Here is an 18,965-nt window from a genome sequence, read left to right as displayed (position 1 = left end):
AATGGCTCCTGCCTCTTGATTATCATGCTATTCGGATAATTGGAAGTAGACTGTACCAGGGGATTGTGTATGCAGGACTTCACCTTTACAACAATACAGGATTAGGGAGAAATCTGTTATTCTGATTCCTTTTTGTAAATTGAGGCTAAAGCAGAGAAGAGTGCAATGGGAGAACTGTCTAGGGGTGTGGATAACCCAACCTGTGCACCATTGGCAGGGGTCAGGGCAAGATCCCTAAGGCTAAGTGAAGGTGACTAGTATTAAGCAGTCTCTAACGTGGTGTGTTTCCTAAGTTCCTAGGCGCCAGAAAGTAGCTTCTCTCTCTGTTGTTTTGTACCTCTGCAGGTTTGAAATTGATGACACCTCGCCCAGCATGTCTGGCTGCTGCGGGGATGACTGCTCCTATGAGATCCTCAGCCGAAGAACTAAATTTGGTGAGAGCCAGCACTCTCACTCGGGCAGCCACTGCGGAGGCTGCTGCCACTGAGTCTGAACCGCCTCTTTGTGTAATCCTCCTTGCAAACGCACCCCTTCATCTTCTTTCCCTGCCATCCCCATCTTCACATACTCCTTAAGATAGGTCACCGCCTGCCTCTTAAGTCAAGAGACTTAGACCACGTTCCGGAGTGCGTATGAAATTGCTCTCCTCTGTGCAGGAGGCACTAGAAGTCAAAGTCCTGTCCAGCTCTTGGACCTAGTGCTCTGACCTCAAACAGGAAGCACCAAAGGTGTGAGTCTGAGGACACTAAGTGAAAGCAACTTCAAAGCATAGGTTAAGGAAGCGGCGATAGCACAGGGCATGCAATGAGGACAATGAGCCAGTAGCCTCTCTCTCACCCGACCCCCCTCCCACCGACCTGCGTGATGTAAGAGGTTTGGAGCAAGAGCAATGACATGGCTTTATTACCCACATCTCACTCCCTGCGAACACCATCTAGGGATTAGCATTGTTCTTTCCCAAGGTGCTCTGTGGAGCCTTAGAACCCATTTCAATGCAAATACAAGATTCTGAGCCAAATAACACAGGCACATCTTAGAACCTTTGAGAATTTCTTTATGCTTCACCCAGCCCTCATGGGTCCCAAGTTCAAGGTTCCATGTATCACCTGTAACACCTTTATGGTGATGGCTTCTGCAGAGGAAATGCAGAGGGCCATGCTCAAGTTTTGATGGGCAATTTCCAGCTCTTCCTGGCTTTAAAATGTAAATTACAACCTGTAACTTTTGGGATCTTAAACCTGGATGAAAAAAAACATCCCTAACAACTTTGTGTGCAAAACTCCTTTCACTTTCTTTGCTAGGGCAAGGAGAGGCTTTTTAGTGTTTTTGCTTCCTTGAGGTTGGTACCAAGTACTAAGAAGACATAGAAGTGGATTGTAAGATCATCGTATTGGGAACATTTCTGGCTCAGCTGAAATGCATGTGGCTTGGCAGTTACATGTGGCAGTCAGGGATTGAGTGCAGATGTGCAATGGTTCTCAGTCTGAGGTTGGCACGCCACAACCCTGTTGCTTTCTTGTGTTGTAGCTATAGTGTGCTTTCCACTGAAGCAGAGCAGACCTGGGAGCTCTGTAAGGCTGAGGGAGCTAGCAACTGTAATGGGATTACTTGATTGTATTGACTGGGTGATCAATAATAGTCAGATCTCATGTGATGGCTCTAATCTCTCTGCAATAGCTGCCCTACACCTGACTGTAAGAGTATGGGACTAAACTGAGCTTCCATGTTCTACTGAAGACACCCAGCTCAAGTAATTTCCCCTCTCTGTGCCTCGGTTTCCCCATATGTAACCGGGATTCTGCTGACCCAGCTAATGTCTGTAAACACTTGAGACCCTGGGATGGCAGGCGCTAGGGAAGCACAAAGTCTTTCTGGCCGAGTATAGTCCATGGATGGGAGGGTGGAGAGGGGCAGACGCCACACCAGTGTTGGCTGGAACAAGTCATATAGCTTAGTGCTCTACTGGAAACATGTTGAGAACCAGGTTAGCATAAAGGATCCATAATGTAGGTCTAGCCATGGTCTGTTGGCCTCATGAAAGAGAGGTTGTAGAAAGCAGCCAGTGGTAGGAACATTCTGGATCTTGTGATTATTTTTATTTTATTTTTTTTTGTTAAGGCCTCTCTCTAACTTTTTCTTCTCAAGGATAGGAAACTTCATGGAGTCTGTGACTCCTTTTTATTCTTAAGCTGCTCACAGAAGTCCCCCCACCGCATGGAGAGGACAATCCTTCATCTCCCATACCCCCAGAACAGGCCAGTGACTCATTGCTTGAGTTCCAGCCTCTATTTTTACCAAATCCAAACTGTCGGTAGGAACAGTGACAAGTTCCTCATTGCAGTAGATGCCTTTTACCCTTCCTCAGAGCATGGCATTCCATCCTGAGCCAGGAAACAGGAGGGCATGCTCCCCCTTTTGCCTCAGTGAGGTGTGTTGGCATCCAAGCCCTCTCTGGGGATCCTGGTGGGGCCCAACTGGAGTCAATGGGACTCTTTAAATCTCCTTTGTCTCAGAGCAGCTGTTGTGGTAGGGACCTCTGTCTCCATCTTATCAGGTGCCCCTGTTGTGGGTGGAACCTTTATCTGCATTTCACCCACTTGGGGGTTCCGACCTATACCTGTTCCAACCTCTGCCTGGGGGAGTAGGACCTCTGTCTGTCATACCAGGTGTTGCATCTATGGGGGAGTAATGACCTCTATCTGCATTGCACATGCTGGGTAGGACATCAATCTATCTTGCACTAAGTGTTGCACCTGCTAGGGGGTAGGACCTCTATCCATGTTGCACCATGCACACCCAGTTACAGAGACCTTTTGATCTGATGCATTCGTCATTAAGTGTTGCCGTTCTTTATGCCCATCCCCTCTCCCAGTTGGTCCAGTATGGGCTCCTCTGTTTCTGCTCCTTGCGGGGTGGAGCCTCCCCTTCATCTGTCGTTTTTAGCTCCATTATTCTCAGCCTCCCATGCCCTGTGGCAGCCCCAGCACTTCACTGCCAGCCCAGGGTCTGGATGTAGAAGCGCTTTGCTTTACCTGCCACAGAGAGACACAATCTGAACTCTGCTGCAATTTAGCCTCTTTCTGGGGTGGGAGGAGTTGTGAAATGCGTCTAGTTGAGCTAGCTACTTTCTAGCTCTGAGAACCACCATTCGCTGGGCTTGCTGCACAGAAACGTAATATGGGCTTGATTTTTCAGAGAGTCAAACACCCCATTTGCCATGGGAATTGGACCCATAATTCTGATAAGCACCTGTGAAATCCCAGCCATAGCTCTTCTACAAAGGCATGTTATTTAGGGACAGGGAATAACCTGTTTGTTTTTACAGGAATAGCTTTTTACTTGAGATCTGCTTCTCTCTTCTAACCATTTGCCTCCTTCCACCCCTGCCAACTTGCACTTTGCGAGAAAGATGCTTTAAACTTTGGCCCACACAACCCTGCAATTTCGCGTCTTTGAGGACAAAGATGCTCATTTTGAAGGGAGATTGGGAGCAATGGGATAAATCATGCTGCTGTTTAGCTGCTGATATTCACTCTTCAGATTTGCTGGGCATGGAGGCCAGGATTTTTGAAGGGACTAGTGATTTTGGCTGCACCCATATTTATATTCCTAACTTGACATCTTAAAAGAGGCCTGGTTTTCAGAAGGCACTGATGTCTCTGAGGCATCTCTAGATGGGTAGAACCAAAAATAAACTAGTCACTGTAGAAACTGTTACCGACCAGTGCATGCTTTCCTCCCTTAGCTGTGGCTAAGGACTAGCTGAAAAGGGGCTAGCTGCTGACCTGCAGAGAAGATTCCTACCGCTGCATGGAGAATTCAGGGTTTAAAGCTGAACTCTTAACACCTTTCAAACACAAATGCAGAGCCATTAACCTACAGCCTGAATGAAGGGGATCCACAATGACTTGCGACTTTCCACACATTCATGAGGGATTTTTGAGACCTTTCTTCCGGGTCAGCAATGTCCAGTGTCATTTGCTGGCATTGCTTAGTATGCACCGGGTCATTAAACTGATGGGATATTCTTTCTTAATGGCCACTATGTCTCCTGCTTCGCTCAAGGTCAGAGGCATGTGGCCCCGGATTCAGCCTCAGCAGCGCTATCATTTTGGATTCGATCATCCTGTCTTGACCAGTTCAGTCTGGCTAATGCTTATGGCTGTAGTGCCTAATGTTGCCTCAGCCTCCAAGAGTGTTCCCCTCCCATGTCTGATTTCTCCTGGCGTGTGGACAGGTGGTGCTGCATCTCCTCTGAGTGCCTCTCTTGTACATGAAAGCCTCAGGACCCTACTGCTGCTGCCACCTCCTCCAGCTCTTTATACCAGGGATGAGCTTACATCCTCTCCTAAGTAGCCAGCTGTGATTGCGGCTCCTTTTGCCACCCCCTACTTAATGCTGCCCCTCTGCTCTGTGTTTCTGAGGGCAGAGGCAGGGCTGCTTGCAACCAGGGAGCATCTGTTTCCACATCAAAATCATCACAATCCCTTAAATGAGGAGGACCCTGTAAACAGCAAGTCATCTTTTGTTGGTGCTCCACTCCTGCTCACTGCCTATTTGCAGGCTAAACTCCCAGCCAGAATGGCATTCTCCTTTAGCCAGGTGAGAATCCCTTCCTCTTCTTTCTAACAAGTTGCATCAGCAGCCAATGTTAGCCCTCTTCCTCCCACCCTTCAGCATAGCCTTGGCACCACATGTGCAATGAGCAGAGGATTACTTTGGCACCGGTTGTAGCTACATAGCAGGCTGCATTTGCATGGCACATGGATGTGGAGCATTTCGTGCTATTCCCCTGCTATTATGTCTGAGAAAATGACAGTAATTCACCAATTCCGAAAATGACTATCTCCCTACTCAGTTTATTAGTGAAGTCCTAGGGTGGTTTTAACCCCTTGGCACCCAGTATTTGTCTTTCAGCAGACACGCGCGTCATTCTGCTGATATCAGGTTGCTTTGATTAGTATCAAAGAACATGGAAGCATTTTGAGGGAGTCAAACTGCATTAAATTTAAGCAGGTCAGGTTTAAGACCTGACAACTCTTGGCCTGTAGTTTTGGCATCTGTGTCCCAACTAGATTTGTTTTGAGAAATCTAGCGCTGTGTACGCTGGACTCTTGACCCTCTAAACACCCCGTGTTGACTCCTTAGCTCTGAGGGCTGTGTCTGAAAGCCACGTACCAAGTTTGGGGGAATGTAGTGTGTTTATAGTGGGTGGTTGTGTTGTTTAATTTCTCCTTTTCTCCACATATGAAATCCTCCTTCAGTCTGTCTCTGTGATCCCAGGTAGTGGTTTTTCCTCCTCAGACTGGATTCTGAAACTTACCCCTCAGTCTCACTAAACCAACTCAGCCGAAGCACCTGTTTAAACAGGGACTCAAGCCCTGCTTAACACTAAGCACGTGCTCAGGTGCTTTGCCGGATAGGGAAGCTTTGATGAATCTGGGTAGCTCTCTGCCAAGCAGTGAATTCCAACCAATACAAGGATTCTGTTTGTTTTTTTTAATGACTCCCTTGCCACTTTTTTTCCTGGAGTTGGTCTCCTTTTATGTCAATCAGCCCAATAACTGCTCTGTGGCATGTGTGATAGTGGGTGAATTTTATAGCTAGCTGCAGTTAGGCCGGCTTAAAAAAGCAAAATAGTAATTTCTCCTCTGGGCACTCTCCTTGCTTTCCTCGCTGTCTTCTGCCTATCATAAATGGAGTCACCAGTTAGATCCCAAAGCAGATTGGTGTGTGTGACTGTACTTTGTCTATCTTTTTACCAGCTCATTCTCTTCATTGTGAACATACAGACAGATCTTCTTGGAAGGGGTGGAAGGTTCTAAAACAAACCCAGTTTTGTTTTTTTGTTTTTTTTTAAAGGAAAATTCCTCCTTCATCCCCTTTTTACATTAGGGACTCTCTCTTACCCCCTCTTTTCCTCCCCGTCCCAGATTATTCTAACTGTGGCTAAACAAAAAGGGCTCCTCAGAAAATTCCTCTCTCCCTTCTCCCCTTTAATAAATATATTCTTTGACTTAGCAAGTTGATCTATACTTTTGTTTGTCTTCTTGGTACCTTTTGAGATAGGATCTCCTCCCCCAATAAATGCCAAGTCTAGTTTGACAGACATAGCTGACCTGTTTGTACTGTATAATTTTTACTGAGGTCGGGGCATGTTACATTTTTTTTCCTAAGCCTTGTCTCTCTTTTTTCACTTTTTAAGTTGATCATGTGTTGGGACTTCTGCGTGCGTGTGCATGTGTAAGGTCATTTTATTTGTTTTTTTTTCCCCTTTCCGTTTCTAAAGGAAAATTTAAAATAAAACCTCACTTCTGATGTTGTTGGTTTTTTTAACTAGTAACTATTCTCACTGGAATCAAAGGGAAAAAGCTAATCTTTTTGCATTGGTTTTATTTGTATGTTACAAATAAAAACAGTTTGTTCAATGTCTAGTGTTTTTTCTCCGGCAGGCGTGAGGCAGCAAAGTGTGTAGAGGTAGAGAGTTAGGACTTGATTCCCAAGTGGATTGAGGGAAGGGAGGTGAGTGGGAGTGCTGTGCCTATCTCTGGGAGAGGAGTGGGGTCTAGTGTGTTAGAACAGGGCCCCTGGGAGTCAGCTCTCCTGGGTTCCATCACTACCATTAGGAGATGGTGTGGTTTTGAACAGTTAAATGTGGTGGGCAGGATGTACTTTCTGTTCCCCTCTCTGGGAGAAGAATGGGGTCTAGTGCTTAGAGCCAATGTGTGGGGGTCAGGACACCTGGGTTCTATACCTGGCTGTGGGTGGGGAATGGGGTATAGTGGTTGGAGCAAAGTGGGGCTGGGACCCAGGATTCCTGGATTCTGTTCTACCACATTTTTACTAAGTGATGTCAGCCCAAATCACATAATAATTTTTCTTCAGAGGGTCACAGTAGTGAGTTTTTAATTCCAGAGTAGTTTCAGGTTTCATTTCATATTTTCCTAAAACAGCTTTTTTTTTCCCTCCCCAGTTTCTGTGTGAAAGACCAGCCACAAAAAGATGAAACTGACTGATTATACTGTGGCAGCGAGTGAAACGGACTGGACAGAAAGTGGTGTAGGATGCACAAAGTATATTGAAAGGAGACTCTTACCCCTTTGCTTAGTGGGGTCTAAGGAGGGTGATGGGAATTAGTATTAGACCAAAGTAGTTGTAGACTGGAGGGACTTTTTGCCTACCTTTACAAAGGCAATTTTTTACCTTTCTCTCAGCTATGTTGAAGCTAAAATTTGGTAAGGCCAAAAGGGCCCATTAGATCATGTAGTCTGAGCTCCTGTATAGCGCAGACAACAGAATTTCACCCAGTTACCCTTGTAATAAGCCCAATAACTCACCTATGATTAAAGCCTGTTTTCCAGCAAGGCATCCAGTCTTGATCTGAAGATGGCAAGAGAAGAAGAATCTACCACTTTCCCTTGGGAGTTTGTTCCAATGGTTAATAACCTTCATTGTTACAGGGGCACCTAACTTCTAATTATGGGTACATTTACGAGTGCTCTTTGCAAACATCTGAGGCACAGCAGTGGAGTCCTTCCCCTTTCTAGTGGGATGAGGATTAGTTTAATAGAAAGTCCCTGCTTTCCTAGGCAGTTGAATGGGAGCTAAATTGCATGAGTCATAAGCAAAGCTGCTTGTTTGCTGGTTATTATACTTGACACACAAAATAAGTAATTTCCTCTGTTTTATATTTCTCAGAGTATTTTTTAACCCCTTTGTAGACCCTGGGTACAGTCAGGAAATAGACCCGCCCACCCCCTGCCACCAACTTATATGTCACATTTGCCCTGTTCACCAGTCACTATTTGCATGACATGCCCTGTTTTATGTCTCTGTATAGACACAGAATAGACTCTATTATAATACAAACAATCTGTGAACAGGTCAATTCTTTTCCCTAAAGAGCTCACCATTTCAATAGACAAAGGGCAGGAGGAGAAACTGAGGCGTGGAGAGGGAAAGGGACATGGCAGGTTTATAGAAAGGAAGCCAGGCATCCTGAATTGCAGTCTTTTGGGCACTGCTGCCTCAAAAGGGTCTTCTGTTTTCTAGCAGCCATGCAACCTTGCCTCTAAGGTAAATCTAGCTGCCGCCTTTGAGCTCACAAGGCACACAGGGAAGGAGGCCTTGCCCAGAATAGAACTGAACTCTGCATTGAGGCAGGAGAAAGAATGCAGCCATGAGCATATGCGATGTGAGGATAGGAAAGTGTCCTTCTGTAAACCATTTTATGGGGGGAAATCTAATGAATAAAAAAAGTTCCATTAAGACAACCACTAAGTTGAGGTGAAGGAAGGAGACCTGGTGGGAGCTCTGGGATGCGGTGCTGATGGAATCGGACACACCCCAGGCACACGTTGCACTAGGGAAAGTGCGGTGGGAACTTTGAGGCATTTAAACACTTGTGTGTTGATCTCCACTCGCCCTCTGTGGGAGTGAAAGTTTGCTTAGATTTTGATTTTCTTTGCATGGCCGGTGGCTCCAGCTGCACAATGTCATGGAGAGAGCATAGGCCAAGATACATGAGCACCCACCAAGGTGAAATTGATGGCTGTGACAGGAAGATGCAGTTTAGAAGCACTTCCTGTGGACAATGGACGGCCCTGCCTGATCATACTCTTGTTTGCTGATCCACATCTGCTAGAAAGTAGAGAGGGACACCAGGATGGAGCCACCATCCTTTTGGCCTATTTACACTGAACAGGGCAGAGACAGGAAGATAAGTTGTTAGTGGTAACAGCCAGATGGCCGAGCCCTATTTTGCTAGGTTCTGTGCAAAGGAGATGGCAGCCCTTGGAGAGCTTGCAATTTCTGTATAGATTCATGCACTCTAGGGCCAGAAAGCACTGTTCGGATAATCTAGTCTGAACTGTACACAGAGGCTGTAGATTTTTTCCCCAAAAGCTAGATTAAAGCATGGCATTTTTGAAAGAGATTTAATCCCCTTTGAAAGACTCCAAGTGATGGAGTCCATCACCTCCCTGGTGAGCTCTTCTAGTATTTAATCACCTTTACTGTTGGGAAATCACGTCCTATTTCACTGTTAAATTTGTCTAACTTCAACTTCCAGTCACTGGATCTCCTGTTTTTATCTGCTAGGCCTGATCTGCACTACAAAGTGAGGCTGATGTAAGTCACCTTGCATCAACCTATTTATGCATGAGTCTACACTCAACTTTATTTCCCATCAACGTAAGCACCACATTGCTGCAATGCAGTAACACCATCTCCCCACGAGATGTTGAGCCATGGGCGATGTACTGTGGTCTATACAGTGCGAGTGTAGACACTGCATGGCCTATGTGTGCCCAACAATGACTGCTTTGGTCACAGTTGTGAACTCCACTGTCTAAGGGTCACAGAAACCAGAAGCTCCCCCCCCCCACCACCACATTAAAACCTCTGTGTATTTTTTAAATGTCTTTTCCTGATTGCCCAGCTTGGCGAGCACATCTAGGAGCTCTCCCTGTTGTGTTCAACTACCTGATTGATGGTGCCGGTTACACACTAGAAGCATTCCTGCCTGGAGTAGACAGGAGATATTGGATCTCCTGGGCCTGTGGGGAGAAGAGGCTGTGTATAAACAGCTATGAATCAGACATAGAAACATGGACATCTTTGAGAAGATTGCACAGAGGATTCAGGCAAAAGGGTACGTAGGGGTCAGCAGTAGTGCTGTGTTCAAGTGAACGACCTGCACCAGTCATACCACAAAGGCCAGGAGGCCAACAGTTGATCTGGTGCCAAGCCGCTGACCTGTTTTTACAAAGAGCTTCATGCCATACTTAGCAGAGACCCCCACCAGCACCCCACAGACCACCATGGATAGCTCAGTGAATCTGGAGACAGAGACCCCTGTCATGAACATTGAGGAGAAGGGACGTGTGGCGGGGTGGGAGTCTAGCTATCCCGCAAGCCAGGGCCTTTTCAAGACTCCAGTGCAGTCAAGCCAGTCCCACCATCTGAACACAGATGAGCCTGATCCAAGAGAAGGAACTTCAGGTAAGTGTGTGCATTCATTCTGCCTTAAAAAGTTTAAATGTGAAGATGGCAGCTGGCCCAACCCTAAGCTAGCAGGACACAGGTATTTGCTTTTCATTATTTTGCTCATACTAGAAGATGTAATGATACAACAGAGATAGAGTGGTTGTCTGCTTTTCATTCCCCTCTAGATTTAAGTGGGAGGAAGAGTCATGTGGAGCCATTTGTTCATAGGGGTGTCCTCCTGAGAGATCTCATTAAAACTTTCATGGATGTACTCTGCAATCCTCTCCTGAGGGTTTCTAGGGATGGCTGACATATTTCTTCCTCTGTGGTAGGACAGTTTCGCACACAAGTCCACGATGACTTCGGCAGGCACCATTGCAGTCAACAGGCTAGTGGCATATGGGCCCGGGCAACTTCGGGATGCCAGCAGCAGCTCTGCTTTCTGTGCCTTTGTCACCCTCAGGAGTGAGATATCCGCTAAAATCACCACCACCGGTGGAAAACAGTGCCAGTCTGCAGTGCCATTGCTCTGTACTTGTGGAAATAGAGGCCAAATGTTTTTTGTTTTATGCAATCAAACAATTCCCTCCTCAGAGCCACTCCAAAGTTGAAGTGTCAATAAGAGTGTCTGATTTAAAACTTGTATGGGAGTAAGGGAAGGGAGTTCTGAAAATTATCTTTCGCTTTCCGTTGTGACTGTAAATCCAATGAAACATCTGTCGTATCTAGAGCTTTTGCTGTTGTGGCCTTGGGGGGTGCCCCCTCCACACCTGTGAAATACCTCACCCTGAGGAGGAGGCGAAGAAAGAAGCAAACTAGGGAGGATATGTTCAGTGAGATCCTCCAATCCAGTGCTGCATCGGACAATGAACAGAGGGCCTGGTGGGTGAATGTAGCAGACAGCCTGGAGAAGGAAAGAGTGGACAGAAGACAGGCCCAGGAGTCTGAACAGGAAAAGGAGAGCGAAATGGAGTTGCACCAGGAATTAATGGAGCTTCTCAGGCAGCAAACACAAAGGCTGCAGATTTTAGCTGACCTATAGGACCAACAATCATGGACATGCCCTCCTTTGCAGTTCCTGGAGAACTCCCTGGTAACAGCTCCCTATGCCTCCCAACATTCCATGTGGCATCCTGGGCTGTATCCCTGCTCTTCCCACTCTGCACTGGGGGACAGTAAGAAGAACTACAGCTTCACATACACTGACCTGTGAGAGCCATGGTTGGTGTATATTTGGTAGAGATGGACTGAAATGGACACACACGTTTTCTAGCATTCTAATTGTGACATTCTGTTCTGTTAATTTATTTTATAAGTTTGCACTGTATTGGTTTGTAATTGCACATTATCCTTTGCACTGTGTGTGTTACACAATCCATTTTTATTTTTTGGAAATAATTTCATCTTTATTTATTTCATAACATATACAACAGAATGCCTAGTGCTCCTCAAAGCACACATTAATTTTAATTGAACAGGACCATAAGTTCAGTGCAAAACACATTGTAAGAATGATAAATGTACAGGAAGCATTGCATAATTCATAGGTTCTTTAAAAGACAGGGTGATATTTATCATTGTACACCAAGCACTACGCAATTCCTCACAACCCCCAAAAACTTCAGGCCCAGGGACAGCACAGTTCAGCACAGCACATTATTGTGGCAGACAGTTAAAGCCCCCTTTCAAAGCCTCCTTCAGCCACATAGCTCCACGTTGAGCTCTTCTAAAGTCCCCTATGGCTGGCTGTTCAAATTCAGAAGATAGACATTCCAACTTTGCCCTCCACTCCAGAGGCAACTCTTCCCCCTTTGTCTCACAAATATTATGCAGGATGCATCAGGCAGCAGTAGCCATTGGGATATTGTTCTCACTGAGATCTAGTCTAGTGAGTAAACGCCACCAGCATCCCTGTAATCTTATGACAGCACATGCAACTGTCATTCTGCCCCTGCTGAGCCTGTCCTTGGCCACCTTGACAGCTCCAAGGAAAGATTCAGTGTTACAACTTAAAGAGCCAAGGGAGCAAGAGAGAGGCTGACTGGTCCCCCAGAGTCACTATTGGCTTTTCAACAGCACCAGTGGTAATACGCTGGTCAGGAAAGAATTTCCCTGCCTGCAGGTTTCTGAACAATTCTGTGTTCTTGAAGATGTGAGCAGCATGCACTTTCCCTGATCAGCCCACGTTGATATCAGTGAAGTGCCCCGGTGATCTACCAACACTTGCATAACCATAGAAAAGTAGCTCTTTCTGTTGATATACTCTGTAGAAAACATGGCTGGATGCCTTCCTGGACGATGTTTCAGTCAAGCTGAAATGATTAGGCTCAGTACAGGGGTAAGAGGGTGAAATTCTCTGGCCTTTGTTATGTAGGGTTGCCAACTTTCTACTAGTACAAAACCAAACACCCTTGCCCTGCCCCTCCAAGACTCCGCCCAGGCCCCATCCCTTCTTCAAGGGCCCGCCCCCACTCACTCCATCCCCCCTCCCTCTGTCGCTCGCTCTCTCCACCCTCACTTGCTCATTTTCACCTGGCTGGCTCAAGGGGCATGGGTGTGGGAGCAGGTGAGGGTTCCAGCTCAGGGTGCAGGCTCTGGGGTGGGGCCAGAAATGAGGAATTCAGGGTGCAGGAGGGGGCTCCAGGCTGAGGCAGTGGGTTGGGATGTGAGAGGGGGTGAGTGGTGGGGCCGGGGATGAGGGATTTGGGGTGCAGGAGGGGGCAGGGGCTGAGGGGTTTGGAGTGTGGGAAGGGACTCTGGGCTGGGGCAGGGGATTGGGGTGTGTGTGGAAGTACTCAGGCTGGAAGTGCAGACACGGGTGGGGCTGGGGAAGAGGAGTGTGGAAGGGTGCTCCAGGCTGGGACCAAGGAGTTTGGAGGGCTGGAGGGGGATCAGAGCTGAGCCTAGGGGATGTGTGAGGGCTCTGGCTGGGGGTGCAGGCTTGGATGTGGGACTTGGAATGAGGGATTTGGGGTGAAGGAGGGCTGGGAATGAGGGGTTTGGAGTGTGGGTGGGGGCTCTGGGTGTGAGGGTTCTGGCTGGGGGTGCAGACACTGGGTTGGGGCTGGGGATGAGGAGTTTGGGGTGTAGGAGGGTGTTCCGGGATGGGACCAAGGGGTTTGGAGGGCAGGAGGGGGATCAGGGCTGGGGAAAGGGGTTGGGATGCGGGGGAGAGTGAGGGCTCTGGCTGGGAGTGCGGGCTCTGGGATGAGATGGTGATGAAGAGTTTGGGGTACAAGAGGGGGCTCCGGGCTGGGACCGAGGGGTTTGGAGGGCAGGGGGTTAGGGCCTGGAAAAGGGTCAGGGGTACAGGCTGTGGGTGGCGCTTATCTCAAGCAGCTCCCGGAAGCAGCGGTATGCCCCACCTCCGGCCCCTACGCAGATATGCAGCCAGGCAGCTCAGCACACACCCTAAGCGCTGTTTTCAGACGCCACCCCCACAGCTCCCATTGGCCACGGTTTCCGGCCAATGGGAGCTGTGGGGGTAGTGCTTGGGGCGGGGGCAGCGTGCAGAGCCCCCTGGTTGCCCCTATGCATAGGAGCCAGAGGGGGGATATGCCAGCTACTTCCCAGTAGCCGCATGGCACGGAGGCTAGCAGGGAGCCTGCCAGCCCCGCTGCGCAGCACTGCCAACCGGACGGTCAGTGGCCCAGTCAGTGGTGCTGACCAGAGCCGCCAGGATCCCTTTTCGACTGAATGTTCTGGTCAAAAACCGGACACCTGGTAACCCTAGTGTTATGCATTAGGTCAGATTAGATTATTCCTTTTGACCTTAAGATCTATAAATTTCTGCATAATCATCCTCCAATGTGGGTCTATCTCACCATTAAAGTCCCTGAGTCCTACGACCTCCTTTATCTTGATCTTCATGGGGCTAGGCACTAGGGCCATGATTTATTTCTGCATGCACTTGATAATGTCCGAGTACATAGTGCTGCCCTTGGGCAAGATGTTGGCATTTAGGTCCTCGTGGATGTAAGTGTCGCATTTCATGATGGAGTTGTAGGTGGTTTCATGGATGCCAGCTGACTCCCTGCCTGAGAGGAAAGGGGGAGAAAGCACTGTGGGGCAATCTTTAGGAAGCACATGTTTGTATAGTGTCTAACTCAGAGGTCCTGATTGAAGGGTGGGGACCCTAAACCCTACCTAGAGCAGGTAAAAAAAGTTTGATAGAACAGTTTTCTGTTAAACATTTTTTTTTCTCAAAATCTAAACATATCTATTTCAAACATAATTTGTTAACGGAAAAAGTTGGAAGAGTTTCATTATGACTATTGTTTGGGTTCATTTAGTTTTGACTTTGATTTTATATTATTAATTTTAATATATAGTATATAATACATTACAATGAATATCAAAATCAAATTTGAAACTAAATTAATCTAAATGACATTGTCACAATGAAATGGTTTGTACATTTCATGTTGACTTAAGATTCATAGATGTTTAAGGCCAGAAGGGACCACTGTGATTATCTGGTCTAATCTGTCTAAACCAGGCCAGAAGATGGCCCTGAAATAATTCCTTGTAGAACTAGAGCAGTTCTTTTAGAAAAACATCCCATCTTGATGTAAAAATTGCCAGTGATGGAGAATCCACCCTGATCCTTGATAAGTTGTTCCAGTGGTTAATTACACTCACAGTCAAAAATATACACCTCATTTCCCATTAATTTGTCTAGTCTCAACTTCCAGCCATTGGATACTGACAGACCATTGTCTGGTAAACTGAAGAGCCCTCTGTATTCAAATTTCTCTTCCCCCAAGCTACTTCACACTAGGATCAATTCACCCATCAACCATCTCTTTAAACTGAACAGACTGAGCTCCTGGAGTCTCCACTCCATATCTTAATGCTTTGTAGTGATAATATACTATAGTTATACATGTGTTATTATATAATATATATTAAAAGTAATGTTTAACATTTTAATATATCAATGTCAAAACTAAATCAATTACTTTTTTTTAATTTTTGTTTCACAGGAAATTTCAAAATTTCAGCTTTTCAGTCCAATTTGGAATTACATTTTTTCCAAGATGTCTGAATTTCCCGTGGGATGAAAATCCCAGTTCCCAGCCAGCACTAGCATTGCCACGATACTTTATTTTTATTGTGTGTATTGTGGTAGCGCCTAGGAGCCCCAGTCATGACCCAGGGCCCTGTTGTGCTAGCTGCTGTACAGGCCTATTAAATTACAAATAAATAATGGGCCGCGGCCTGAAGGCAGGAATCACTGGGTGAGGATCTCTGGTCTATGTCATGCAGGAGAGCAGACTAGATGCTCCGAATAGTCCCTTCTGAAAATCAATGTCTCTGTGCCCCAGTGGGGCAATATTTGGGCATGGAGCCTTTTCAAGCCAGCCCATGCTAGTTGCCCCAAAGCCCTGCATATGATACAATAGGTGCCTAGAAGCCAAGGACTAAATAGGGTGACTCCATTCCTGTCTCACCCGTTAGATATTGTCTCTGGCAGGGTAGGGGTCATAGATGTTCATGGCCAGAAGGAACCAGTGTGGTCATGTAGTCTGACCTCCTGCAGCTCACAGGTTGGAGAACTTCACCCAGTTGCTCCTCTATTTTAAGCCCATAACTCCTACTTGGAGTAAATTGTGTCTGGGGATCCGACACAGAGCCGGGGCTAGAACCCAGGGAGTCCTACCTCCCAGACACAATCTGGAGATAAAATCTCCCAAGTGATGGACAGTCCATTGGAGCCTGTTTATAGAAGGACTGAGAGCTTGCACCTGTTCTGCCTCCAGGGCTCACAACCCAATGCCTCTCCACTTGGAGAAGACACAGCACCATTAGCTGAAATCCTTTCTGCTTCCTGATATTTATGGCTCTCATGGAGCAGCACCTCCTTGGCCATAGAAGATCACAGGTACCTTCTGCCCCATTTAAGCTCCTTAAGGATGAGATCCCTGGCTTTCCATAGTGTATGAAAGGGGTCATAGTCTTGTTTCCTTACCAAGAGGTCTTTACTGGCTGCATCTTAGAAGGCTTTGACCCTTCCACTGCTGAGGAAGAGCCATCCCCACTCATAGATACTGAATTTTCCCCACCAGGGGGCAGGCAGGGATGGGTGTGAGAGCAGAAAGGGGACGGTGTATGGCTTTGATCAGACTCCTGGCCAGAAAATGCCCTTCAACTTAGTGCCTCTTTACCTGATCCCTCAGGACTCCTGGGTTCTATCCTAGCTCTGAGAGGGGAGTGTGGCCTAGTGGGTTAGAGCAGGAGGGGCTGGGAGCTAAATCTCCTGGGTTCTACCCCCCAGGTCTGGAGTGCAGTGAGGTCTAGTGGTTAGAGCAGAGAGTTGGAGCCAGGACTCCTTCATGAACTGGTTAAAACACTTTGAGATACACAGAGGAAGGTTGCTTTGTGCAGCACCAGCCTGGCAATTGGGAGCAGAGAAGCTAGTCCCCCAGGAGGGACGGGCCAACTCAGAAAACTTGGTCCATTTATGGTAGGTCTACCTGGCTTTGCGTTGCACAATGCTCACCCCTGCCCACAGCTGTGTCTCCAACCACCCTTTGCATCCAGCTGTGGCCCACCCCAGCCCCCTGACTACTGAAGGAGAACTGGAAGAGGTAGCAGAAGCACTCGTCCCCATTAATGCTGACTTGGCCATCGGGCAGCCTGTAGCTCTTCTTCAGAGAGGAGGAGGAGGTGGCCGGGTCCCTTTAATTCTCAAAGTCCAAAGCCATGTAATGCAGGTTCTCCTTGATGTCCCACACAATCTCCCGCTTGGTTGCAGAGCCAGGGCTCAGGGCGTGGTCAGTCAGGGAGCAGGGTGAAGGATGCAGCAGGGATCCTGGACACTTAGCAATGGTGCAATCAGAGCTGATAGTGGCTGGCCAACTATCTGCCCCATGGGCTCCCATCTCAGCTTGGGAGGAAGGTGAGGACTCAGCAGAGTGTCAGGAAGATGGGGTTTGGATGGGAGTGTATCCTAAGAAGTGTTGGAAGAGGCCTTGAATTCTGATATCTCCAGGTGCCCATGACCAGAATCCAACCCTGGGGGCTGCGCTCTGGGTTAGTCTAGAGCATTGGTGGGGGCCCAAACCGTATGCTAGGGCTGCAGGAATGGAGGCAGCAGGAAGTATGTGCTGGCTCCACTCCTGCAGTTCTCCCCCACTTCCATGTTCTCCCGCTCTGGGGCTGCCCCATAGCTTCCCTGAAATCTGAACTCTCTGCTCACTGCAACCCATGTGCTGCAAGGACCAGAACCCCACCCAGTGGCAGTAAGCGGTATTGCACCCTGCCTGCTCGCAGCAGCTCCAATGCCCCCCCGCCACACCTCCCCAGACCCAGAAGGCCGTCCCGGTCTCAAGTACTGTATGTCTCTCTCGTCCACCCAGCCGCTTTCATGTCCACCAGGAGTCCCCACCTGAGGAGGTGAAGGAGTAGCCACATTCGGTCAGGATCTTCATGAGGTAATGTGGGGGAGCTGACTTGTCTGCTGTAACAGCATGATCCTAGCACTGGGCAGTGTGAGGATGCACTGAAACTGACTGCTGTGGGGTCTGAGCCCTATGCCAACATATAGAAGGCATTATGCCACGTGGGGAACTGCCCCATGCCCCTGGGTATGATGGAGCATTGGGCACATATTCAGGAGCACCGTGAGAACAGAGTGTGGGCGTGCGTGCGGCACCACCCCAGTTTGGAGTGAGGGGGTAGCGTGCAGAGTAGGAAGCCCCACGGTCCCTGTGGGGATAGGATGGGGGCACCATGCAGTGGGCGATGTCTCAGGGACTCATACTGGATGTGGAGAACCCCACAGTACTGAGAGCAGTGCCGGGTTTACAATGGCTCCATGGAGCTGGGCCCATGCTCAGAAGGGGCCCTAGCCAGCTCTGCTTGCACTGCACCCTGAGACCCCACTGGCTCCCCCTGCCCACCACTTGCTCCTTTCAGCCTTCCCGCCAGCTGGCTGAGGACTCCTCTCTGCCCCCTGGCCCCACCCACTTCTCAGTCTCAGCCAGGTGTGTGTGTGTGTGAGGGGAACAGTGTGGAAGACTTGGCTGAGCTCCAGAGACCCTGGCCGGGGGCAGGTCCTGGCTTGGCTGATTGCGCCACTCCTGAGGGGCCGGAGCGATTCCCGGCCCTGGAACCAGCCCTGGCTGCGCTGTTGGCTCAGCCCGGAAAACACAGTCGCCTCCCAGGCAGGGCCGGTGAGTGCGGCCTGGAGGCAGGGCTTGGGGGAGCGGGTCTGTGGGGAGTATGGGGGGGTGCTGGGCTGTGAAGAGGCGGGGAGGATCTGTGTGTGTTGGGGCACTAGGGAGTGGGGCTTTTGTGGGGGATGCTGGGCAGTTGTGGTGGGGCTGAGGGCAGGGGTGGTGTTGTGCAAGGCGCTCTGCATTTGTGGGTGGATCTGGGGAGGCGCTGGGCATAGTGGGTCTGGGGGGATTCTGGTCATAAGGAGTTGGGGGTGTTGGGCGGGGGGGCTGTGTGGTGTGGCATATGCCAACCCCCGAAGGGAAGGGGCATATGCCGGCAGCACAGGGCCGGGGCAAGCCACTGTGCATCTGGCGACTGCCGGTTTGTAAATAGTGCCCTCACATTGGGTGGAGCAGGGCCGCCTCGCCATGCCATGCCATGCCATACCCCATTGCTCTGGATGGCCCCTCGCTCTGGGGATTGACCTCCCCGCACAATGCTCCATTGCCTCCATGGGGGCCCACAAAAGGTTAATCTGGCCCTGACTGAGAGGGGTGTTGTGTGGTGGTGGGCTGCCCCAGGGGCGAGGCGAGTGAGGCACTTGCCTCGGGCGCAGAAGGTGAGGGGCACAGAAAGTCTTTCCTTCAGCGGCAATTTAGCGGCAATTTGTCAGCAAGTCCTTCCCTCCGAGAGGGACCGAGGGACCCGCTGCCGAATTGCCGCCGGTCATTTGCAAGGGAGGGGGCGGCACATCCGGCTCTTCGGCGGCAATTCGGCGGCGGGTCCCTCTCGGAGGGAAGGACCCGCCGCCAAAT

At 48.9% G+C, this 18,965-nt stretch overlaps 1 protein-coding gene across 3 annotated transcripts in view; it reads left to right on the top strand.

Annotated features, from left to right (window-relative positions):
* The window catches only part of NAA40 (N-alpha-acetyltransferase 40, NatD catalytic subunit), a 30,310-nt gene extending 22,625 nt beyond the window's left edge, over positions 1–7,685 (top strand). For 2 of the 3 annotated variants that reach the window (XM_054034341.1, XM_054034339.1), the window contains one exon: positions 346–6,428. In XM_054034341.1, the coding sequence (XP_053890316.1) occupies positions 346–487 (142 nt within the window). In that variant the 3' untranslated portion in view covers positions 488–6,428. Of the gene's footprint in view, positions 1–345; positions 6,429–6,973 lie in introns of those variants that run through there. The other variant, XM_054034340.1, reaches the window with a different exon arrangement.
* The last annotated feature ends 11,280 nt before the right edge of the window (positions 7,686–18,965 follow it).

This window comes from Malaclemys terrapin, chromosome 7, assembly GCF_027887155.1.
Source record: "Malaclemys terrapin pileata isolate rMalTer1 chromosome 7, rMalTer1.hap1, whole genome shotgun sequence".
Taxonomy (NCBI): domain Eukaryota; kingdom Metazoa; phylum Chordata; order Testudines; family Emydidae; genus Malaclemys; species Malaclemys terrapin.
The sequence above is the reverse complement of the archived record's forward strand: the minus strand, read 5'-3'. Positions and strand labels throughout refer to the sequence as shown.